Source organism: Mauremys mutica, chromosome 8 (assembly GCF_020497125.1).
Source record: "Mauremys mutica isolate MM-2020 ecotype Southern chromosome 8, ASM2049712v1, whole genome shotgun sequence".
Lineage (NCBI taxonomy): Eukaryota > Metazoa > Chordata > Testudines > Geoemydidae > Mauremys > Mauremys mutica.
Window position 1 is genome coordinate 70,187,021 of NC_059079.1, and position 25,570 is coordinate 70,212,590.

Genomic DNA, 25,570 nt, shown 5'->3' on the forward strand with positions numbered 1-25,570 from the left:
AACGGCCCTACTAGGTCCATAGCTATCCGCTCAAAGGGGACTTCAATAATCGGGAGAGGTACCAAAGGTGCCCTTAAGCGTGGTCGGGGCCCGTGTAACTGGCATTCTGGACAGGAGGCACAATATCGTCGGACCGCCGCATATATTCCAGGCCAAAAAAACCTCTGCAGAATTCGGTCCAGGGTTTTATCTACCCCTAGATGTCCCCCGAACAGATGGCTGTGGCCTAGCTCCATCACGCCCCTCTGATGTTTCTGTGGTACTAGGAGCTGTTCCACGACTTGCTCTTGGATACGGACGACTCGGTACAGCAGATCCTTCTTGATCATATAATACGGCCCTGGGCCCTTGGCTCTCCCTTCCACAGGGACCCCATTCACCTCCACTACTTCTTTGCGAATGTTCTGGTATACTGGATCATTGGCCTGATCATCTGTTTTCTTCTCAAATACAGAACAGAAATGTTTATTAAATACTTCTCCCTTTTCTGCATTATTATTGATAATTCTACCATTTCTATCTAGTAATGGACCAGTACCATTGTGAGGATTCTTTTTTATTACTCATTTTTTAAAAAAACCTCTTATTTGACAGGCTGCTTCAGCACACTGCACCTCTGACACCAACCAGTGATGTAGCCTGGTTTTAGGAGAGAGACTGCAATGGTCTAGGACCTAAAATCAATTTGTTTGTAATCTCATCATTTGGTGATAACTCTCCATTCTCCTGCCCCCGGCCCCTGCAAATGGCAGGAAATTTTGACAAAAATGAAAAAAAATTGCAAGAAAAGTAATTGGATTTTTAGCCTTCTCAACCCAGGAGTCCCTGGCCTGTCGTTCAGATAGCTGAGTGACCCATGGATAGTGCATGTGTGCTGCTTCCCTCTGGGCTCATCCCTACAGAAGAGAACACCTAGCTCTCACCACTAGTTACTCCTGTAGTTCAAGCAATACAGCAGAGGGATCAATACTGGGGAGGGAGAGGAGTTAGTTCAATGCCAATGTGGACACAAACCAAATGGATATAAACTGGCCATCAACAAGTTTAGGCTTGAAATTAGATGAAGGTTTCTACTCATCAGAGGAGTGAAGTTCTGGAACAGCCTTCCAAGGGGAGCAAAATACCTAACTGGTTTCAAGACTGAGCTTGATAAGTGTATGGAGGGAATGGTCTGATGGGACTGCCTAGTGACTGCTAGCAGCAAATATTACCAACTGCTGGTGATGGGACACTAGATGGGGAGGGCTCTAAGTTACTACAGAGGATTTTTTTCCAGATGGCTTGCCCACATGCTCAGGGTGTAACCGATTACCATATTGGGGTTCAGGAAGGAATTTTTCCCCACATCGGATTGGCAGAGACCTGGGAGGTTTTCGCAATCCTCTGCAGAGTGGGGCATGGGTCACTTGCAGCTTTAAAATAGTGTAAAATAGTGGATTCTCTGTAACTTGAAGTCTTTAAGCCATGATTTGAGGACTTCAGTAACACAGCCAGTGGTTAGGGTCTATTTCAGGAATGGGTGAGGTTCTGTGGCCTGCGATGTGCAGGAACTCAAACTAGATGATCATGATGGTCCCTTCTGACCTTAAAGACTATTAGTCTAAGCAGGCAAGGTCTCTGCTGTGGAGTCAAACCCTCTGGATGAACAAAAAGACAAACACTGTGCTGAAGTTGAGCTAATGGTGAAAGTAAAAATATAGTGAACCCAAATAATGACAACCTATTGCAGAATTACCCCTGGAGCAATGTTTGTGACAGCACCTCTGCTTAGAGCAAGTGACCCCCCACCCCACCTGATCTTCCTCAGTCAGCCTGCTTGATCCTCCATCCTTTAGTTTTGCTAACATGACTTGTTTGGCTGTTTCATTTCCTTTAGCATGTGGTCAGATAAAAAAAGTGACTGTAAAAAACAACATTGTGTTTATTTGATCAGCGACTCTCAGCTCACAGTTGTTTGGTTTATAAAGTGCAAGATCACTAAATGCACTCAGCCTTGGATGGACAGGAAACTGGCTCTGTTCTGCCTCACACATCAACCTCAGTAATAAAAGCCCAAATCTGGAGTGGTATTGAGGTGATGAAGTCAACTGCAAGTGCAGAAATTCAGCCCAGAGATTCTGCAATCAGCTGATTCCTTTGATGAGGCTCCAAGCAGGATGGAACTCAGCTTGCTCTGCTATAAATAAATTGGCTCATCAAAGTGGAAGGACAGCCTTGCTGTTAGGATGCAGAAGCTCTGAGTTCATTTCCTGGCCTTTCCACAGATTCCCTTTGTGACACTTTGAAGCTCTGTGACTCCATTTCCCCATCTCACAGGATGTTGTGAGGGTCAGCTCATTAGTGTATCCACAGTGCTTATGTGGTAGGATTCTGGGAAGCCATGTAAGTAAAGTAACTGTGGCAGGCCTGGTTTGTCAATAAACAGATAGATTGGCCTTGAATATGCACAGAGCTGATGAAAGGGCCTTTGTTACATAATTGTGATACTTTTCTGAGTATAACTACATTTTATATTTCAAACGAAATAATAACAAATAAAACCTCTTCTATTGCAGTGATCTCCTAACAGGCAGCTAATCAAGCAACTTATTATAAGCTGCAATAATCATATTTGTTATACTGTTGAAAGTCCAATTCACTGAATGTAAGATCCCACTTGCTTCAATTCCTATGTTAATGCTATTTGTCCAAAACAGAAGAAGTGAACACTGACAAGTGATGCATCAGGGTTGGACATGCAGAGCTGAAATGGACCCGTAATACTGAGGAGTTCTAAGCTCATAGACTAATAGACTTTAAAGTCAGAAGAGGACCATCATGATCAAATAGTTCGACTGCCTGTGCATTGCAGGCCACAGAACCTTGCCCATAAGCTGTTTCATTTTGCACAAAGACCCTGCCTTTTGGCTCTTAATAATAATAGCTTTTATCAATGGTTTCTTGGTTTCTTTCTTCCAGTGCAAAATATATGAAGCATCATCTGGATTTCTTACTGCAGAAGCCTGATTCATGTGAGCACAGCTCTTCCCACAGCAAGAAGGAGAAATTGGCTCCACCCCAGAGGTAAGAGAAAAGCTGGAGGCAGGAGTGGCAGGGCCTGACGCTGGCAGGGAGAGTTTGCTCCTTCATTACAGTAGTTCATTAACATTCCTGGTGGTGCCACTGCAGGACAACAGCGGGCAGAACACAGGGCTAGGTGGATACAGTACATCCCAGGACAGAAGGAGACAGCACAAAGGGCTAGGTGGAGATGGTACATCCCAGGTTAGTTTGCCAACCCTCCAGGATTGTCCTGGAGTCTCCAGGAATTAAAGATTAATCTTTCATGAAAGGTTATGTCATGTGATTACATCTCCAGGAATACGGCCAACCAAAATTGGCAACCCTAGTCCCAGGATGCAGGAGGCTGCACACAGGGCTAGGTGGTTATGATACGTCCCAGGACAGAAGGGGCAGCACACAGAGCTAGGTGAATATGATACATCCCAGGACAGAGGGGCAGCACGCAGGGCTAGGAGGTTATGGTACATCCCAGGACAAAGGATGCAGCATGCCGGGCTCTGTGGACCATTGGTCTATTGTGGTGTGTCAATTCTATGTTCTTTATGCCTTTAGCAAAACTAACAGTTGTGGACGTAGAGAAAGAACTGACAGGGATTTGAAGGGGATTTCAATGCAAACAGTCCCCTCTGTGAGCAAGAGTCAGGCTAGCTGTAATCCTAACAACACAAGATTTGTAGAAGCTAGGATTGTGTGAGGCGAGTGGGAAAGAACTTTGTGAGAAGTTGTTGCGACCTTGTGTTAGATAAGTATGGAATGTAGACTATAGTCTAAATAGACATGAGAAAAATAAGATACCAGAATGACCTATGTATAAACAAAATGCAGCTGTTGCTTATTATTGTATGTAATCAAAGGTATAAATGCTCATAGACTCATAGACTCAAGGTCAGAAGGGACCACTATGGTCATCTAGTCTGACCTCCTGCACAATGCAGGTCACAGAATCTCACCCACCCACTCCTGTAGCAAACCCCTAACCTATGGCTGAGTTATTGAAGTCCTCAAATTGTGGTTTAAAGACCTCAAGGTGCAGAGAATCCTCCAGCAAGTGACCCGTGCCCCATGCTGCAGAGGAAGGCGAAAAACCTCCAGGGCCTCTGCCAATCTTCCCTGGAGGAAAATTCCTTCCCAACCCCAAATATGGCAATCAGTTAAACCCTGAGCATGTGGGCAAGACTCACCAGCCAGCACCCAGGGCGAAAACACAGGGCGTAGCCTGTAGAATAAACCCCAAAATCCAATCAATACCACATTCCCAAGCATGGGTCCCACAATTTTTTTTTCCTGCCAGTGTGTAATTCTTTCTCTCTTCACCAGGGTCAGTTCTTAATGTTCTTTTCAGTCAGGAATTCCTGGACTTTGGCAATTTCAGTGGAGTGAGTGTTTCTTCTTCTCCTTTCCCGAAGCAGTCGTGGTTCAGCATCCTACAGGGGAGATTACCAGGACATCACCCTGTAATGCTTTTGCTTTTTCTAGAAAAGTTCAAAGCAGAGTAGGTCTGTCAGTGGACAAGGGAGAGGTTACGAGCACGTCACCTTGTCCTTTTTCCTGCTGTCCAGAAGGTACAGCAGGGCTAGAAGAAGGAGTACGCTGATCATCAGTAGGAGTGTCCTCCCGAGGTGGAGGGGTCTTTTGCAGTGCGATGCATGGGTCCAGGCAGGTAGTCCTTGACACTTCACAGCAGTGTTGGTAGTCAGCAGGACTTAAGGGCCTTTCCAGCATGGAGCCAAAGCAGTCTTTAGTTGATGGATCTTTATGTAGACCCAGTCTCCTGGTTCCAACGAGTGGCAAGGTTGCACAGGATCCTTCAGTAGTGCTTCCTTCACCTGTGTATAAAAAGACTTAACACATTTCATTAGTGCCTGACAATACTTAAGCATTATGTTATCCATCAAATGAATGTCCATCTGAGCTGGGGTTAGTGGGGGTGCAGCTGGTAGTCGCATTGGGCGTCCTGTCAAAATTTCATGAGGGCTGAGTCCAGTCTTTCGATTGGGAATGGCTCTCATACTCATCAGTGCCAAAGGAAGGGCATCTGGCCACTTTAAGTTTGTCTCAGCACAAATCTTGGCCAGTTTATTCTTTAAAATCCGGTTCTGGCGTTCCACTGTCCCAGCAGACTGTGGGTGGTGAGGGCAGTGAGCTGCACATAACTCCTTTACAATCTGTCCAGTAAAATGAGTTCCACGATTACTGTTGATACTCACAGGGATGCCAAAACATGTATAAAAATCTTTAAGAAGAAGTTTCACAACAGTCCTGGCATCTGCTTTCCTGCAAGGAAAAGCTTCAACCCAATTGGTAAATACATCAACTAAAACTAATACATATTCATAACCACAACATTTAGACATTTGAATAAAATCAATCTGAATATTTACAAAAGGTCCCCAAGGAGGAGGGTGGGCTGCCCGTTGCTTTAACAGCTTTACCAATGTTGTGCTGTTGACAAATCACACAGTGTTGACAGTAGGAATGTGCTACAGAAGGGAAACTCGGTGCACACCAATCTATGTTAACTGCAGCAACCATCCCCCCTTTGCTCACGTGTGCCATTCCATGGTATATGCGAGCAAGATAGGGCAGTAACATCTTCGGTGCCACCAGGCAACCATCCGGGGCACACCAAAGATGATCAGTATGTAAAATGCATCCAGCAGCACTCCAAGAGTGTTTCTCGGTTCTTGATGCAGCCTCCTGGATCTCAGCCAGATCCTCAAGGGAGGCTAGTGAAAGCTGCCCAATTAGGACACAAGTATGTTCAGCCTGAGGTACGGAAAGGGCCACTGCTTTGGCTGCAGTCTGCCAAAGCATTTCCACGGGTAACTTCATCATGAGGGGTCTTGTGAGCGGTACATTTAACAACAGCAATAGCTTCCTACCATCCCCAGCCCTCTGGCTAGAAATCTGAGGTAGCCAGAAGATCCCATGTACAATATGGGGAGTGGGTTAACTTTTCATGTCTGTGCTTCCAAAGACCGTCGGTATGCAAATTTTAACAATTTGTAATTAAAAGATTAGGCCAATTTAGTTTCTTTCTCTTACTTAAAAAATGTATTAGACTTTTAGTATATCACATTTTTCTGATGTATCCAAACACTTTGTATTCTAAGTTGAACAAAACAAGTATCTGCATTTCAATCCAACACTTCCGCTAGATTTCAAATCAGACCATCCCATGAAAATATTAAACACAACAATTCTGGCCACGAGACAAACACCACAAGACAGAACATAGAACACAAAACATAATTTTTACTCTGTCTGTAAATGCATGGTACGTTGAATGCTGTTCAGCTGGCATTAGTTTTCTTCGATTATCTGAAAGACAAAAACAGAGGTCTACCCCTTCTGGGCAGTCAATCTTTGCTTAAAATATACAAATACCCTTGTTGATTTCAGGCAAAATAGAGGAATTACCCCATATTTTCTCGTATGTGTTTCATAGGCAGCCCAGGTTTCAGCGGCCTCTACCTTATCAGTTAGATAATTTGCATTAACACAGATGCTTTCTGGCTTGCTTTTTACTTTTAACTTTTGCTTTTAAACACTGAAAGAAAACATCACCACTTACAGTGCCCTTAGAGCCTAATACAATTTTCATTACATAGCACTGTATACATTCTTCAACTAATTTAACAAAATTGTTCATAGCCAAATGATTGCAATCTAATAATTTCTTTGCCTGAATTTATTTACAAACATTTTAAAGACACCAAAAACTTTTCTCTTTAGCATGTTTACAAAGTTCAACTGCTGTTCCCTCCAGCAACTACAGAGTCAGCTTTTCACTTTCCTTTAAATCACCTGCTTTGTCTTCCAACAGCCACTTACCAATTCAAATCACCATTCCAAATATCCTCCTGAGTATTTGAAATCCTCATGCTTATATTCACTTACTCCTTCCTTCCACTACACCCTCAAAAGTTTCCAACCTGTTTTCCAATCTCTTAGTCTGTTGCCTGCCCGCCTGGGCCCGATCCTGTTTTTCTCGCTGAACCATCCCTTCCATGGGTACTAGCTTGTTCCACTACCAGTTTAGCTAGGAGGGTGGGCTTCTCAACTAGCCCCCACCCTTCTGGTCTTTGCCCTAGAACATTTTTACTTACAAGACTACCCGAGTCCTCCCTAGTAAGGCTTGCCACCTGGGCAAAAATACATGGCCATTGGGTAAAGGCCATTTACTTAACACATAATCCAAACCCCTTTAGGGGGTCTACCCAGAGACCCACCCATTAGTCTGCTGACACTTAAACAGAAAAGAAAATTACACAGAAAGCAGAGAGAATTACAGTCTAAGCCAGATTTTTCTACTTCTATTACATTGTCCGTTACAGGGGGCGGGACAGAAGGATCTCAATACAACCTCAGAGCTTCATCGCACACATGGCTTCCACCCTGAGGAATTACGAACGAGAAGTTCAGTTCCGCCCACACACCTAACGCCCAAATGAACAGAGCAGAAAAACAACAGTAACCGGTTAAACAGAACAGAACCAGAACCAGATAGTGCACCAAAACCAGATAGTGTTTCCTTATTCTATTAGGGCTCACCTTTAATCATGCAATCCTTATCATATAACACCAACAGTACCAAACAAAGCAAACATAAAATAACAAAAGTAAAACAGATAGATGGTGTAAATTCTGCAGGGCTCCCCCATTCTTAATTGCTCACCAAACTGTGACAAATATCTGTTACCAATTTATCCCTCATGTCAGGTGATCAGGCTGACATTGCAGGAGGTTGGGGGAACAAAACACACCATATAACCAAATTTGAAAGCTTCATTAAAAATAATAAAACAACAATGGAGAGTGTTGAGAACGCAAATCAAATACTTTATTATTTCTCCAGTAATTACAATGGAGGGAGAGAGTGCCATAGGACACAGGGTCGCCCCAGTCCCGGACAGGTCTCTCAACTGGTAAACAATTACAGCAAGCCTTTATACCTTTGTTACAGACAATTTCTAGCAATAATACAGATGGTAAAAAGCAACAAATACATTTTGTTTATACATAAGCCTTTCTGCTATCTTATTTGTCTCACTCCTAAAAGACGCCAGCCTGCATATTTGGTTATCAAGTTGCAAGGCCATAATAACTTTTTACACAGTTCTTTCTTGCTTCTAGAAGTCTCACGTCATTAGGGTTACAGCTAGGCTAACTCTTGCTAACTGACTGACATGCATTAAAATCCCCTTCAAATCCTTATTAATTCTTTCCCTGCTTCCACACAAGGTTGTCCCCACAACCATTTCTTCTATGAGGTCCTCACTACTCACCAAAACCAAATCTAAAATGGCATCCCCTCTTGTTGGTTCTTCAACTGCTTGGTGAAGGAATCCATCAGCTATCACATCCAGAAAAATCTGAGCCCTATTATTATTACTAGCACTTTTCCTCCAGTCTATATCTGGGAAGTTTAAGTCTCCCATGATCACACAATTCCGATTAGTGTTTACTTCATTAAAAACATTAAAGAGGTCTCTATCCATATCCAAATCAGATCCCGGCGGTCTGTAGCACACCCCAAGCACTATCTCAGGGGAGGCTTTCTTTCCCAATGTGATTTTTGCTAGACAGACTCTGTCTTATCCATTCCATCATTTCTTATTTATTTGCAGTTTACCTCATCATTGATATACAATGCTACTCCACCACCTTTGCCTTTATTTCTGTCTTTCCTAAACAGCACATAGCCCTCAATACCTGTACTCCAGTCATGACTACTATTCCACCATGTTTCTATTATCCCTATAATATCCGGTTTCGCTTCCTGCACCAGTAGCTCTAGTTCCTCCATTTTGTTACCTAGGCTCCTCGCATTAGTGTACAGACATCTTAATTTTTGCTGTTTGGCTTCACTGACATTCTTTACCCGGTTAGGCACAGACATTCTACCACTAGTATCACCTATTAGACTGGTATCTACACTACCCTTCCTGTAATTGTTTACCTGTAGAGAGACCTGCCTAGATGGGGGAAACCCTGTGTCCTAGTGCACTCTCTCCCTCCATGCAATTGCTAGAGAATAAAGTATCTGACTTGCTGCACCCAACCTGAGAGTGAGAACTCTGTTTTTCTCCGACAATTTGGGGGCTTGTCTGGGATGGCAATGCCTGCAGAGACAACGGCAGCTGCTGTGGACCGTTCCACTTCAAACCTCATGGTTCCACAATAGAGTTAGAGACCTTTTGAAATCTCTATTGGGGTATCAGAGGAGGACTGCCTATGGGGCCGTTTGTTCCTGTTGGGCTTACACCATCCGAACTTATTGACTGTGCAGCAAGATCAAATGCAGAGCGGTACTGGGGAACTGTTTTTCCACCCCCAATAAGGTTAGTTTGAAGTGGTACTGAGGACTTAGTTTGCCACCCTCAATAAGGTAGTTGTACGTGGTACTGGGGTCTATAGTTTGGCCGCCCCCAATAAGGTTAATGCATAAGGGAAATGCATAAGGTTAATGAACCGGTGCTGAGGGGTTGTTACCACCTCAAAAGGGAAAGTGTATTGAGTCTGGACATAAAGTAAAGATGCATTGTGGTATTTAGAAATAGAGGCCTTGGTGTGTGTGTGGGTATACCAGTGTGAAAGAGAGTCACCAGAAGACACCCCAAGTATTCTGCGAAGCCGTAGGCTCGTAACCGGAGATACTCTAATGCAAGCCAGGTGACTCCACCTAGAGGATCGGTAAAAGATCCAACCCAAGGTGGGCTGTCTCTGCCTGGCTTCGTCCGGCGAGGGGCCTGCCTGGGTCTAGGATTGTGTGAACCCATCTTCCCTCCTCCTTTCCTCTCCACATGAGCCACTGACTGATCTGACCATTTCACTGGAAGCAATGAGAGTAAGCAGCGCCGTCTCTTTGAGACTAGCTCTTTGCTGAAGGGAGGTGTAGGAGGGTCATCCTCATTAATCTTTCCTGTGTGAGTGACTTGTGGTGTGATACCCTTAGTTTATGAGCCGCTAGCGGACAGGGTGCCCTCCCTGTGTGTGTGTGATTGGAAAATGGGTGGGGGACAGTCTAACCATTCCCCCTCACCCCCTAAGGGTACCCCAGCATATTACATGTACATACATTATGATCCTAGAACCTGCAGGTATTTAGACAATTGGAATCTTTACATGTGTGAAAATCCATCTAAACAATGCCCACTAGAAGGTACCTTCCATCTAGATAAGATCATACATCTCAGAGGAGCTTTTAATCACCAAAAAGCCTCTGACACACAGTTGGAGCAATTTGTCTATTGAGGAAAGGAACGGGTTAATTTGAAATTCACCTTGGCCCAGAGATAAAGAGAAACCTGCTCTGAGTTCAAGGTCAAGAATCAACACAGACCATGCCAAGTACAAAGAAAAACTGCTTTCAGCCCCAGCTGGCTGTGAAAAAATATAGACAGAGGCAAACCAAAGGCAATACAAGTTACAGGACTGAGATTACATTTGCAAAGCTTAGCTGTCCAGTGAGATCCAACAGTCTGCCTTTGCGACCCTGAAAGAGATGCTGCAGGAGACCCCAGGGTGTTAAAGAATAGCCCTCCCAAGAGCGGAAGCAAGTTGGAGATTCTGGACAAGCCTTATACAGGATAATTTCCCGTCCACCCCCCCGCCCTTCTCTGGATGTTATACACAGACGTGTCCAGTCTGGACATACGTTTGTGAGTATGCAAGTGGCTTAGGGCTTGGGGCATTAATATTTTTCTTCCCCTGAGTGATGTGGGAGTGTTCCCAACACTTTCTGTTGTTGTTTTATTATTTTATTAAGGAAGCTTTAAAATTCTGTCATATGGTGTGTTTCTCCCCCACCAACGATCCTGCGGTGTCAGCCTAATCACCTGACACAAGGGATAGATTGGTAACAGAAATCTGTCACACTTTGGTGGAAAATTGAGTAGGGCGGGGAGCCCTGCAGAATGCACATCTATTTGTTTTGCACTTGTTATTTTATGTTTGCTTTGCTTGGTACTGTTGGTGTTATATGTTGAGGATTGCATGATTAAAGGTATGTCCACTCTCAGCTGCAGTAAGTCTGAGAACCGGAGAGGGATTTAGCATTCCTTTCTCCACCCCGGTTGACTGGGAAGGGTGTCAGGTGGATCTACCCCCAGTCGTAACGATCATGAACCAGGCAGCAACTCAAACCTATGCCCAGGGCAAGTTGCAAGTCTTCAGACAGGACCTCCAGGCAGAAAAGGAAGCATAGGCTAAGCAAGTACCGGTCCTTCAGGGACTTGTCAAAATTTAACCATTTGTGCTCAGCATACGCCGTAACAGCAGTGTGTTTGCCACAAAGATGGAATCGAATAGTTAAATGCTAGTAGGCCATGTGTTTTTGCCCAGGAGGCAAACCTCAAAAGGGAAGACTCGAGTAGCCTTGTGAGTAAGAATGTTTAAGGGAAGAGACCAGGAAGGGTGGGCACTAGTTGAGAAGCCCACCCTCCTTGCTAAATTGGTAGTGGAACAAAGCTGGTGCTCATGGAAGGGATGGTTCAGCGAGAAAAGCAGGATCAGGCCCAGAGAGATTAGAAAACAGGTTGGAAACTTGGAGGGCATAGTGAAAGAAAAGGAGTAAGTAAGTACAGGAATGGGAAACTTAAATCCCTGGAACAATAATTGGAATGGTAAAATCTGAGTTGATTGGGTGTCGTTTTGGGAGATAAGCAAGTGATTTAAGGAAAGAGAGTGAGAAGTTAACTCTGTAGTTGCTAGAGGGAATCAAGCAGTTGAACTTTGTAAAATGCTAAAGAGGAAAATTCTTGGTGTCTTTGAAATGTTTGTAAATAAATCCAGGCAAAGAAATTATTTGATTGCAATCATTTGGCTATGAACAATTTAGTCAAATTAACTAAAGAAATGTAAATCTACAGTGTTACTTAATTAAAATCCTATTAGGTTCTAAGGGGTGTGATACAGCATGGCCAGAGGGCAGCAGGAGAGGGTTAGAAGGGAGACTTATTCCCTGTTAGGGGAAGAAAGTTTGCTATAGATTAACTAGAGCACCTGCAGTCAGTCACATGATAAAAACCCCTGCTTCAATCAGACAGTGTGGGAGTAGGAGCAGAGAACAGTTTGGAGGAGTAGGAGCAGAAAGGATTGGTATTGGAGCAGAGAACAGTTTTAAGGAGTTGGAGCAGAAAGGATTGGTGTTGGAGCAGAGAACAGTTTGAAGGAGTTGGAGCAGAAAGGATTGGTGTTGGAGCAGAGAACAGTTTGGAGGGAAGCAGAGGACAGTTTGGAGGAGTGCTGCGGTGGGCTAAGAAGTCTAAGACCCTAGGTAAGGGTCACCTGGCTTGTGCAGAGGGAGGACAGGAAGCCCCCCACAAGCTGAAGGGCAGGAGAGGGAAGTAGCCCAGGGGAAGGAACTGCCAGTTCAAGTGGTTCACTACTATCCTCAGGGCCCCTGGGCTAGGACCTGGAGTAGAGGGCGGGCCCAGGTCCCTCCCTCTCCACTCCCCTCCTCTAGGACACTAGTGGGGCAGTTAATATTCAGGGGCAAGAAATGGTGCCCTGACCCCCCCCCAAGAAGAGAGAGCACGAGACCCATCATAATAGTGCTGGCAATTTGCCACAGGGGCTACAATAAGTGGTGTTTTCGGATCATTGTGTGTTCTGAAAGCAGGAGTTAAAAGTAAAAGGCAATAAAAATTCTGGTAAAAACGATTGTGTCCCTATTAAATAAGAGTCTTTAAGCTGTAGATAGCTTTGGATCCAGAAGCAAGCCAGAAAGCATCTGTTTTAATGCAAATTATCTAACTGATAAGGTAGGAGCCACTGAAACCTGGACTGCCTATGAAACAAATACAAGAAAATATGGGGTAATTCCTCTGTTTTGCCTGAAACCAATAAGGGTATTTGTATATAAAGGAAATATTTTAAGCAATGACTGATTGCCCAGAAAGGGTAGACCTATATTTTTTTGTCTTTCAGAAAATCAGAGAAAACTGATGCCAGCTGAAAAGCAATCAACATACCATGCATTTACTGGCACAATAGGAATTATGTTCTGTGTTTTATGTCCTGTCTTGTGGTGTTTGTCTTGTGGGCAGAATTATTGTGTTTAATATTTTCATAGTTCAAAATCAAATAGAAGGGTTAATTCAAAATGCAGATACTTGTTTTATTCTACTTGGAATTCAAAGTGTTTGGATAATATCAGGAAAATGTGATATACTAAAGTCTAATACATTTGCTTAAGTAAAAAAGAAATTTCATTGGCCAGATCTTTTAATTGAAAAATTGTTTAAAATTTGTACACCAACAGTCTTTGGAAGCAAAGTAACCCCCTGGCAGTAACCCCTTTTCTCTCAGGGCTTCCCCTTGTCAGGGAACCCCCACCCTCTATCCCTATCTTGCCTCAGTGTATGGCTACTGCCAGTCATTGTCTAGCCCCACATCCTGGGGCAGACTGCAGTATCAGCCTATTCATCACTGGCAAGGAGGGTTTGGACCTGCTGCTTTGGCCTACCCCTGGGCTGCCCTCTGCAACCCTCAGTACCTGTTAGCCCTTCGCTAGGTCGCAGCCTGGGGCTTTCCAGGCTGGAGCTCCCCAGCTCCTCAGCCTTTCCCCAGCCCTGCTTCACTCAGTTATCCAGTCTCAAGCTCCCTGCAGCTAGGCCCTTCTCTCTCTGCATTCAGAGAGCAATTGACTGCCTCTGGCTTCCCTGGCCTTTTATAGGGGCCAGCTGTGGCCTGATTGGGTGTGGCCCAGCTGCAGCCACTTCCCCAATCAGCCTAGCTTTTAGAGCCACCGCTCTCAAGCCCTGCCAGGCTGCTTTTAAACCCCTCAGGGCAGGAGCAGGGGTCCACCCTGCTACTGCTCTGTCTGCTTGGGCTGCCCTGCTGGCTGGAGCATTCCCCCTTCTCTGGCTGCCTTGCTGGCTGGAGCTCCTTCTCCCTTCCTGGGCTGCTGCTGCTGCTGGCTGGAGGCTCCTTCCCTGGACTGCTGCTGCCACTACTGCTGAGCAAGTGAGTGAGTGAGGGGTGGGGGGGGCCTTGCTGGCCAGCCCCCACTCCCCCATCTCTGGAGGGAGAAGCCAGGACCCCACCACCACCACGACTACAGCTACCACCTGTGGGGGGTCCTTCCTGCCTGGCCACCAGGGCTGCTGGAGGAGGAGTTGCTGCTGCTACTGCTGCTGGAGCTGTGTTTGTCCTGGGGAGCTGCTGGCGCCTGGAGTAGGAGGAGGAAAGGGACTGAGAAGGCCACCGGCTGCTGGGGAGCACACAGGGCTCTGAAGACCACTGTGGAGGGGGCCTTAAAGACTGAGTAACTCTCTAACTGTGCTCTAGTGGTGGGGTTTAGACTGTGTTTGTGGGGGCACAGGGGGTGTGGCGTGCAGCCTGCCCCCTGGTCCATCTGTGTCCCCCTCCCCGACCCCCACCACCACCACTGCCCCCTCCACCACCCCTGCAGGCTGCCTACCATCTGCCTCAGTTCCTGCCTCTGGGGCTCGGCTGCTCACCTGGACTGCCACGCCCTGTTGCCACCGTTTGGGCCTCCAGCAGCAGCCAGCCAGCCATTGACTATGCACAAGTGCTTGTGGGTGCACGCACCCCCCCCTTCCCCTGGACTGACCCCTTCCCCTCTGCAACAGGCCCCCTAGCTTTGCCCCTTGTTGCCTGCCCCATTTGCCCCTTGTAGCCTTCCCCCGCCGCCCAGCTTCAGTTTGTTTGCCTGCCCCGCCCGTCTCCCTTTGCTGCTCTGTTTGTCCCGCCCCAGCTCTGCAGCCAGCCCCTCGGTCTCTCTGCCCTGCCCCCAGCCTGGTTGCTCCCCTCCTTCTGCGGCCCCTTGCCCTGATTAACCCCTCCCCTCGTGCGCCCATAGCCCCATCAGTGCGCTTGTGTTTCTCCCCTGTTTCAGTTTGCCCCCTATTGCACTGCACCCCCCGCAATTGCTTTTGTTTCCCCTCCCCTCCCTTAGTGCAGCTAGGGGAGCCGGGTTTCGATCCTGTGTCGGTGACCGACCCCCCCCCCCCAAGTCCTTGATAGTCCCCATATCTGCCCTCCTCCCCCCGGTTTGGCACCCTCCTCCCTGCCCACAGCCTAGCAGGGAGGAGTGGGTGACCTGTTCTTCCCCCCCGTCCCCTTTCTCCGGTGTTTTCCCTCCCTCCCCACTCAGCATGGAGGGAGACGCAGCGGGTGGGATTCCCGGGATGACGTTTGTCCCCCCTCCCTCGCCTGCTCCCCCCAAACGCCTCCCGGTCTCGACCTCACCCGCCGCTGCCAGACCACCTGCCACCGCTCCCGCTGAGGCGCCAGCAGCGGCGGACGCCGGGGTGCCCTCTGCTGCTGCCACGTCCCTCGCCCCTTCTGCCTCTGGGGGAGCCCCCCCAGCCGGCAGGAAGGGCCAGGGCAACAAGAAGGGAAAGGGCCCCGCTAGGCGGACTAAGCCCTCCATGGCGGAGCCTGCCACCGCTGCCACGGCCCCGCCACCGGCCGCGGCGTCCCTCCCCGCTGTCCCCTCCACCAGCTCTGCGGGTGCCCCTCCCTCGGCCCCCAGAGCGTACGCCCAGGTGGCGGCGGCCCCCCCGCCCGCCGCTATGTCATCTCCCCCGACCGCCGCCTCCGCTACCATCTACAGCGGCCGGGGCCCCTTCCCCACCTTGACCCGGAAGCACGGTGTCCGCTGCCTCCTGGTGCCCGCCTCGCCCCACGTGGAGACCTACGTGCGGGCGTTGGCGAGGGTGGTGGGGCCCACGGCCATCGTGGCGGCCTCCAAAATGTACGGCAAGGTGGTCTTCTTCCTTGCCTCGGAGGCCGCCGCCCAGGAGGTGGTGGAGAAGGGCCTGGCGGTGGGAGGCGTGTTCGTCCCCCTGGAGCCGCTGGAGGACCTGGGTGTCCGAGTGGTCCTGACCTCCGTCCCTCCTTTCCTGCCCAATGTCGCCCTGTTACCCGCCCTCTCTACTTTGGGGAAGCCCATCTCCGTGGTGAGCCCTCTCCCCTTGGGCTGCAAGGACCCCGCCCTCCGTCACGTCCTCTCGTTCCGCCGGCAGGTGCAGCTTCAGCTGCCGCCGGCGGCACGTGGCGGAGAGGCGCTCGAGGGGTCCTTCCTGGTCCCCTATCAGGGGGCCCAGTACCGGGTGCATTACGCCACGGGGGAGGCCCGGTGCTACCTCTGCCGGGCGACGGGGCACGTCCGGAGGGACTGCCCCTTGGCCCGGCTCGGAGGAGCTCTCGGGACCCCCGAGCCCCGGCAGGATGCTGGCCCCGCCATCGCCGGTACCCAGAGCCGCCCCTCCTCCCCCTCGGTCCGTCAATGCTCCCGCTCGGGCCTCAGGGGTACGTTCTCCGGGACGCCCAGATGAGCGGGAGAGCCCCGCCTCCACTGCCTGCACTCTGGCGGGGCCTGTGGAGGAGGGTGCGGCAGGGGTACTGCTGGGCATGGGAGGGGGCTCTCCCCAGGGGGACTCGTCCCTCCCTCCTGTTGTTCCACCAGTGCCTCTCCCAGCCCCCAAACTGTCTTCCCTGCCCCCTGACCCAATCCCTGTTGACCAGCCCGCAGGCGATGCCATGGAGGGCTGGACCCGGGTGGAGGGTAAGCGGGGTAAGCGGAAGGCTCGGGCTCCGCCCGTGCCACCTGAGGCGGAAACCCCCCGCAAGACCAGAAAGGGGGCCGCCGACACCGAGCCTTCCGCCGTGCCCCAGGGGTTGACCCATCTGCCAATGTCGGCTAGGGCAGACGTGGCAGCACCGGAGGGTACCACCATCCCTCCTCCGCGGTCCCTCCCTGCGGAGGCCCCCGATGAAGCCCCTCCTGTTCCCTTGCTGCCTGTGCCCCCCGCAATACCCGAGGTGAGCGTCGCCTCGGGCGCAAGTGGGGAGACCTCTGGGGTGGTGGGAGGTGAGCTCCCCTCCATCTTTGCGGAAATCGAGGCCCTGGGTCTGACCCTGGTCACCCCGGGGGAGGACGACCCTCTGCCAACGGGCCTCGACCTGGCCGACCTCACCCCAGCTCCCCCTTCCCCATGCTCCACCATCCCTCCTGTTACTTCCGCTCCCGCCTCCGAGGGTCCCCTGGACCCCTTGACCTGCCCGGCTGCGGATGGCACCCTGCTGCCGGCCGCCGAGCCTGTTGAGGCGACGGCCGGTGCCTCGTGGCCGGGAAACAAGCTACTGGGGGTGTCCCTTGGTGGTGCGGGGCAATCGACTTCCTTCCCGGGTGGAGGCCCCCCTGAGGGTTCCACATCTCCCCATGCTGAGGCTGCTCTGTTTGCCATTGAGCCCGAGCCCGGTGTCACTGGGGACCCCTTCCCTACCCCTCAAACCCCCGAGCCTGGCCGCGAGGAGTCGCTTACCGATGGTCCTGCTCCTGCGGCCCAGGGTCCCATCTCTGTCCCCCCCCCCAACCCTGCTTCTGACCCCAGCCTCGCCCCCTCCACCTCCTGTGATGTTATTGCCGCCCCTGGGGCTGTCTCCTTCCCTTTCCCGGAGGATGACTCCCAGGGAGCGGCCTTTGAGTTCCACAGTCCCGACCCACTAGGGGCTGCGCTCTTCCCTCCGCCGCCCCTCACTGAGCCAAGGTCCGGGGCGGACCAGGTGGCGCTGGTCCATCGGGCACCACATCGCGGGTCCACCCCTTGTTTACCCATCCCAGCGGGCCACGGGGCTGCGCCAGAGGCCCTACCGGTGGACCCCCAGAGGCCAGTGACCCCGCCCCCCCATTCGCTGCGAGAGGAGTTGCGGGAGTTCTTGGAGGACGTCCGGGGCTCCCGCAACAAGGTCGTGCTTGCTCTCCAGCGCTGGGGGGACTTCCACCGGATCCTCCTGGCCACGCGGGCCCTCATAGGGGAGGGCAAGGGGACCGGGAAGCAGAATGTCGCGGCTTACCACCGGGCGCGCGGCTTCCGTGACTCCCTGCTCGCCTTTGGGGTGGGCCACGGTTTGCTGCGCGGCCCAACGGGGGCCGTGAGCGCCCCTGCTGACATGGATCCCCCCCAGCCCTCCTCATGGCAGTCATCACCTTTGCCACACTAAACACCCGGAGCTGTAGGGTGGGTTTCCGCCGGAGCCAGGTGCTCTCCTTCCTTCGGGAGGGGGGGTACTCCGTGGTTTTCCTGCAGGAGACCCACACGGATCCGGCCGCCGAAGCTAGCTGGCGGCTGGAGTGGGGGGACGGGGTCTACTTCAGCCATCTCACCACCCGTCAGGCTGGAGTGGCTACCCTGTTCTCCCCCGACCTACGGCCAGAGGTGCTGGGAGTCGCCGAGGCTGTGCCGGGCCGCCTGCTGCACCTCCGGGTCCGCATGGCGGGGCTTGTGGTCAACCTCATCAACGTCTATGCCCCGACATCGGACCCGGAGCGGCTGCGGTTCTATCGGCAGGTGTCCGCCTTCCTCAGCTCCCTGGATCCTCGCGAATGCCTGGTCCTGGGCGGGGACTTTAACACCGTCCTCGAGGAGCGGGACCGCTCGGGGACCGAGCAGAGCCCGGCCGCCGCGGACATCCTCAGGGAGATCGTCGCCCATCACTCCCTGGTGGACGTCTGGCGCGACCACCACCCGGACGACGCCTCCTCGTACACCTATGTCCGGGTGGAAGCCCATCGGTCGTGCCACTCCCGGTTGGACCGCATCTGTCTGTCCCGGTTCCATCTCTCACGGGCCCAGTCCTCCAGCATCCGGCCGGCCCCTTTTTCGGACCACCACCTCGTCACCGTGACGGCCTCTCTCTGCGCGGAGATGCCGGGGCCGGCCTATTGGCACTTCAACAACAGCTTGCTGGAGGATGGGGGCTTCGTGGCGTCCTTCCGGGAGTTCTGGCTGGCCTGGCGAGGGCAGCGGCGCGCCTTTCCCTCGGCGCGGCGGTGGTGGGATGTGGGGAAGGTGCGTGCCCGGCTCTTCTGCCGTGACTACACCCGGGGCGCCTGCCAACGGAGGGATGCGGCGATAGGGCAGTTGGAGCGGGAGGTCTTAGAGCTGGAGAGGCGTCTGGCCGCCAGCCCCGAGGATCCATCCCTTTGCGGAGCGTGCCGGGAGAAGCGGGAGGAGCTCCGGGTCCTTGAAGACCATCGGGCCCGGGGTGCCTTTGTTCGATCCCGCATCCGCCTCCTTCGGGAGATGGATCGCGGCTCCCGCTTCTTCTACACCCTGGAGAAACGGAGGGGGGCCAAGAAGCACGTCACCTGCCTCCTGGCGGAGGACGGCTCCCCCGTCATGGATCCGGCGGAGATGTGCGAGAGGGCCCGGACCTTCTACGCGCGCCTTTTCTCCCCGGATCTGACCGATCCTGCCGCTTGCAAAGTGCTCTGGGACGGACTCCCGACGGTCAGCGCGGGCGACCGGGACCGGCTAAAGCTGCCTCTCACTCTGGCCGAGTTCTTGGAAGCCCTCCGTCGCATGCCCACCAATAAATCCCCGGGCATGGACGGGCTGACCGTGGAGTTCTACCGCGTGTTCTGGGACGTCCTCGGCCCAGTCCTAGTCACCGTCTGGGCCGAGTCCTTGCGGGGCGGGGTCCTCCCTCTTTCGTGCAGGCGAGCCGTGCTCGCTTTATTGCCGAAGAGAGGGGACCTCCGCGATTTACGGAATTGGCGTCCCATCTCGCTCCTCAGCACGGACTATAAAATCGTTGCGAAGGCCATTTCGATTTGGCTGGGGTCCGTGCTGGCGGACGTGGTCCACCCAGACCAGACCTACACCGTCCCGGGCCGCACGATCTTTGATAACTTGTATCTGGTCCGGGACCTTAAGGAATTAGGGTGTAGGGATGGTCTGTCGTTCGCCCTCTTGTCCCTGGATCAGGAGAAGGCGTTCGACAGGGTGGACCACGGGTATCTCCTGGGCACTCTGCAGGCGTTAGGCTTCGGGTCCCAGTTTGTGGGGTTTCTCCAGGTGCTGTACGCTTCCGCAGAATGTCTGGTCAGGCTCAACTGGACCCTGACCGAGCCGGTCAGCTTCGGGCGGGGAGTGCGGCAGGGGTGCCCCCTCTCAGGTCAGCTGTACGCCCTGGCGATCGAGCCCTTCCTCTGTCTCCTCCGCAGGAGGCTGACGGGGTTGGTGCTTCGGGAGCCGGAGCTGCGGCTGGTCCTGTCGGCGTACGCCGACGATGTGCTCCTCGTGGTCCAGGACCCAGGTGACTTGGCGTGGGTGGAGGCCTGCCAGGCCGTGTATTCAGCGGCCTCCTCCGCCCAGGTCAACTGGGCCAAGAGCTCTGGCCTGGTGGTCGGGTACGGGTGGCAGGCGAGCTCCCTCCCACCCGCGCTTCAGGCCATCCGGTGGAGCGCGGGTCCGCTGCTCTATCTCGGCGTTTACCTTTCTGCCACGCATCCCTCTCCGCCGGAGAACTGGCAAGGTTTACAGGGCAGGGTGGCGGAGCGGCTCTGGAAATGGACAGGACTCCTCCGGTGCCTTTCCCTCCGAGGGAGGGCACTGGTGCTCAGTCAACTGGTCCTGTCCATGCTCTGGTACCGGCTCAACACCCTGGTCCCGGCCCCGGTGTTCCTGACCGACCTCCGGAGGGTGGTGCTGGAGTTCTTTTGGCCAGGACTGCACTGGGTCCCTGCAGGGGTACTCCACCTACCCCTGGAGGAGGGAGGGCAGGGCCTGAAGTGCCTCCGCACTCAGGTCCACGTCTTCCGCCTCCAGGCACTGCAGGGGCTCCTTTATGGTGCGGGTAGTCCGGCGTGGAGAGCCCTGGCGCACGCCTTCCTGCGCCGCTTCCGAGGGCTCCGATACGACCGGCAGCTCTTTTATCTCGATCCGAGGGGTCTTCCGCGAGACCTCTCCGGGCTGCCGGTCTTCTACCAGGACCTCCTCCGGACCTGGAAGCTGTTCTCTGCGACCAGGTCCGTGGCGGCCACCGATGGGGCAGATCTCCTTGCGGAGCCCCTGCTACACAACCCCCAGCTCCATGTGCGGGTGGCGGAGTCCCCCGTGGTGCGCCAGAGGTTGGTCCTGGCGGAAGCTACCAGGGTCGGAGACCTCCTGGACTACGACCGGGGAGACTGGCTGGATCCCCTGACGCTCGCTCGGCGGATGGGGCTCTCCAGACCTTGTACTCGATTTGCAGCCGGTCCGTTTTCAAACCGCGCCAAGGAAACAACTCTACGCGCTCGTGCTCCACACCCTTCACTTCCTCACCCTCGTGTCCCACCCCGACACCAAGTGGCGGGACCTTCTGCCACCTGTGGAGGGTGTGGAGCCCCGGTGGGCCAGCCTGTACTCCGCCCTTGTCCCGAGGCCCGCCGGGGACATCAGTTGCCGGCTCCTCCACGGGGCCGTGAGCACGGGCCTGTACTTGGCGCGGTTCACCCCTGTCCCGGACACCTGCCCCTTCTGCGGTGTGAGGGAGACCCTGGCGCATGTCTACTTAGAGTGCGCCAGGTTGCAGCCCCTATACCGGCTCCTTACCGACATTCTGTTATGTTTCTGGCTGCACTTTTCCCTTCACCTCCTTATCCATGCACTTCCTATCCGTGGCCCCACAAAGTCGCGGGACCTCCTGGTCAACCTCCTCCTCGTCCTGGCTAAAGAGGCCATCCACGTGACCAGGGAGCGGAGGTTGGCCGATGGAGACTCCTGCGACTGTGGGGCTTGTTTCCGGTCCCTCGTCCGCTCACGTCTCCGGGCGGCATCCGCTGGCTCCCTTGACGCCTTCGAGGAGCAGTGGGCGCTGTCCGGGGTTCTCTGCTCGGTGTCCCCATCAGGATCCCTCCTTATGACCCTTTGACCTCACTCCTGTCCCTGTTCTTTTATAAGTTGTCCCCCGCACTTAGTGGGTTTCTGTGGCCCTGTGGATCCTCCCCTTAGGCTGGGGGGGGATCCGTTAGCATGGGGCGGGCTTTGCCCGCCCCGTTTCCCGGAAACCCAATAGATACCGGGAGCGCTCTGTCTGCTTGGGCTGCCCTGCTGGCTGGAGTGCTCCCCCTTCTCTGGCTGCCTCGCTGGCTGGAGCTCCTTCTCCCTTCCTGGGTGGCTGGTGCTGGCTGGAGTGCTCCTTCCCTGGACTGCTGCTGAGCGAGGGGGAGGGGCTTGCTGGCCAGCCCCCACTCCCCCATCTCTGGAGGGAGAAGCCAGGACTCCACCACCACCACCACTACAGCTTCCACCTGTGGGGGGTCCTTCCTGCCTGGCCACCAGCGCTGCTGGAGGAGGAGCTGCTGCTGCTGTGTTTGTCCTGGGGAGCTGCTGGAGCCTGGAGGAGGAGGAAGAGGACTGAGAGGACCACCGTCTGCTGGGGAGCGCACAGAACTCTGAAGACCACTGTGGAGGGGGCCACCAAGGACTGTGTAACTCTCTAACTGTGCTCTAGTGGTGGGGGTTTAGACTGTGTTTGTGGGGACACAGGGGGTGTGGCGTGGAGTCTGCCCCCTGGTCCATCTGTGTCCCCCCCCCAACCCCCACCACCACCGCTGCCCCCTCCACCTCCCCCGCAGGCCACTTACCATCTGCCTCTGCTCCTGCCTCTGGGACTCAGCTGCTCGCCTGGCCTGCCACGCCCTATTGCCACTGTTTGGGCCTCCAGTAGCAGCCAGCCAGCCATTGACTGTGCACAAGTGCTTGTGGGTGCACGCACCCCCCCCTTCCCCTGGACTGACCCCTGCCCCTCTGCAACAGGCCCCCTAGCTTTGCCCCTTGTTGCCTGCCCCGTTCGCCCCTTGTAGCCTTCCCCCCGCCCCGCCCAGCTTCAGTTTGTTTGCCAGCCCCGCCCGTCTCCCTTTGCAGCTTTGTTTGTCCTACCCCAGCCCTGAAGCCAGCCCCTTGGTCCCTCTGCCCCACTCCCAGCCTGGTTGCTCCCCTCCCTCCGTGGCCCCTCACCCTGATTAGCCCCTCCCCTCGAGCACCCTTAACCCCATCAGTGCGCTTGTGCCTCTCCCCTGTTTAAGTTGCCCCTCTTGCACTACACCCTCCATTGTTCTTGTTTCCCCCCCCCCCCCGCAGTGCAGCTAGAGGAGCCGGATTTCAATCCTGTGTCGGTACCTGACACCCCCCCCCCAAGTCCTTGGTAGTCCCCGTATCTGCCCGCCCCCGTTTTCGCACCCTCCTCCCTGCCCACAGCCTAGCAGGGAGGAGTGGGTGACCTGTTCTTCCCCCCCGCCCCCTTTCTCCGGTGTTTGCCCTCCCTCCCGACTCATCATGGCGGGAGACGCGGCGGGTGGGACCCCTGGGACAACGCCCGTCCCCCCTCCTTCGCCTGCTCCCCCCAAACGCCTCCCGGTCTCGACCTCACCCACCGCTGCCAGACCACCTGCCACCGCTCCCGCTGAGGCGCCGGCAGCGGCGACCGACGGGGTGCCCTCTCCTCCTGCCACGTCCCTCGCCCCTTCCGCCTCTGGGGGAGCCCCCCCCAGCCGGTGGAAAGGGCCAGGGCAAAAAGAAGGGAAAGGGCCCCGCTAGGAAGACTAAGCCCTCCATGGCGGAGCCTGCCACCGCTGCCGCGACCCCGCCACCGGCCGCGGCGTCCCTCCCTGCTGTCCCCTCCACCAGCTCTGCGGGTGCCCCTCCCTTGGCCCCCAGAGCGTACGCCCAGGTGGCGGCGGCCCCCCCGCCTGCTGCTATGTCATCTCCCCCGACCGCCGCCTCCGCTACCATCTACAGCGGCCGGGGCCCCTTCCCCAACTTGACCAGGAAGCACGGCGTCCGCTGCCTCCTCGTGCCCGCCTCGCCCCACGTGGAGACCTACGTGCGGGCGTTGGCGAGGGTGGTGGGGCCCACGGCCATCGTGGCGGCCTCCAAAATGTACGGCAAGGTGGTCTTCTTCCTTGCCTCGGAGGCCGCCGCCCAGGAGGTGGTGGAGAAGGGCCTGGCGGTGGGGGGGGCGTGTTCGTCCCCCTGGAGCCGCTGGAGGACCTGGGAGTCCGTGTGGTCCTGACCTCCGTCCCTCCTTTCCTTCCCAATGCCACCCTGTTACCCACCCTCTCGACCCTAGGGAAGCCCATTTCCGTTGTGAGCCCTCTCCCCTGGGGCTGCAAAGACCCCGCCCTCCGTCACGTCCTCTCATTCCGCAGGCAGGTGCAGCTTCAACTGCCGCCGGCGGCGCGTGGCGGAGAGGCGCTCGAGGGGTCTTTCCTGGTCCCCTATCAGGGGACCCAGTACCGGCTGCACTACTCCACGGGGGAGGCCCGGTGTTACCTCTGCCGGGCGACGGGGCACGTTCGGAGGGACTGCCCTTTGGCCCAGCATGGAGGAGCGCCCGGGACCCCCGAGCCCCGGCAGAGCGCCGGCCCTGTCATCGCCGGCGCCCTCGGCCGCCCGGTGCCCAGAGCCGCCCCTCCTCCTCCTCAGCCCATCACTGCTCCCGCTCGGGCCTCAGGGGGCCATCCTCCAGGGCACCCAGATGAGCGGGAGTGCCCTGCCTCTGCTGCCTGCACTCTGGCGGAGCCTGTGGAGGAGGGTGCGGCAGGGGTACTGCCGGGCGTGGGAGGGGGCTCTCCCCAGGGGGACTCTTCCCTCTCTCCTGCTGTCCCCCCAGTGCCTCTCCAAGCCCCCGAACTGGCATCCTTGCCCCCCAACCCAACCCCTGTCGACCAGCCCGCAGGCGATGCCATGGAGGGCTGGACCCGGGTACAGGGTAAGCGGGGCAAGCGGAAGGCTCGGCATCCGCCCGGGCCACCTGAGGCGGAAGCCCCCCGCAAGACCAGAAAGGGGGCCGCAGACACTGAGCCTTCCGCCATGCCCACGGGGTCAACCCATCTGCCAATGATGGCTAGGGAAGGCATGGCAGCACCGGAGGGTACCACCATCCCTCCTCCGCAGTCCCTCCCTGCGGAGGCCTCTGCTGAGGCCCCTCCTGTTCCCTTGCTGCCTGTGCCCCCTGCAACACCCGAGGTGAGCGTCGCCTCTGGCGTGAGTGGGGAGGACCCCGGGGTGGTGGGAGGTGAGCTCCCCTCCATCTTTGCGGAGATCGAGGCCCTGGGTCTGACCCCGGTCACCCTGGGGGAGGACGACCCTCTGCCAGCGGGCCTCGACCTGACCGACCTCACCCCAGCTTCCCCTTCCCCATGCACCACCGTCCCTCCTGCTACGTCCGCTCCCGCCTCCGAGGGTCCCCTGGGCCCCTCGACTTGCCCGGCTGCGGACGGCACCCTGCTGCTGGCCGCCGAGCCTGTTGAGGAGATGGCCGGTGCCTCGTGGCCGGGAAAGGGGCTACCAGGGGTGTCCCTCGGTGGTGCGGGGCAACCGAGCTCCTTCCTGGGCGGGGGCCCCCCCCGAGGGTTCTGCATCTCTCTGCACCAAGGCTGCTCTACCTGCCGTTGAGCCCGAGCCCGGTGTCACTGGGGACCCCCTCCCTACCCCTCAAACCCCCGTGCCTGGCCGCGAGGAGCCACCCACTGAGAGTCCAGCTCTTGCGGCCCAGGGTCCCATCTCTGTCCCTCCCCCCACCCCTGCTCCTGACCCCAGCCCTGCCCCCTCCACCTCCCACGATGTTATTGCCACCCCTGGAGCTGTCTCCTTCCCTTTCCCGGAGGATGACTCCCAGGGAGCGGCCTTTGAGTTCCACAGTCCCGACCCACTAGGGGCTGCACTCTTCCCTCCGCCGCCCCCCACTGAGCCAGGGTCCGCCC

General features: G+C 55.0%; 1 protein-coding gene across 1 annotated transcript in view; it reads left to right on the forward strand.

The window, feature by feature from the left end:
• Nucleotides 1–2,965: 2,965 nt before the first annotated feature.
• The window catches only part of RGS4 (regulator of G protein signaling 4), a 40,288-nt gene continuing 17,683 nt past the window's right edge, over nt 2,966–25,570 (forward strand). The window contains 1 exon segment of the mRNA XM_045028190.1: nt 2,966–3,063. Within this exon segment, the coding sequence (XP_044884125.1) occupies nt 2,969–3,063 (95 nt within the window). The 5' untranslated portion in view covers nt 2,966–2,968.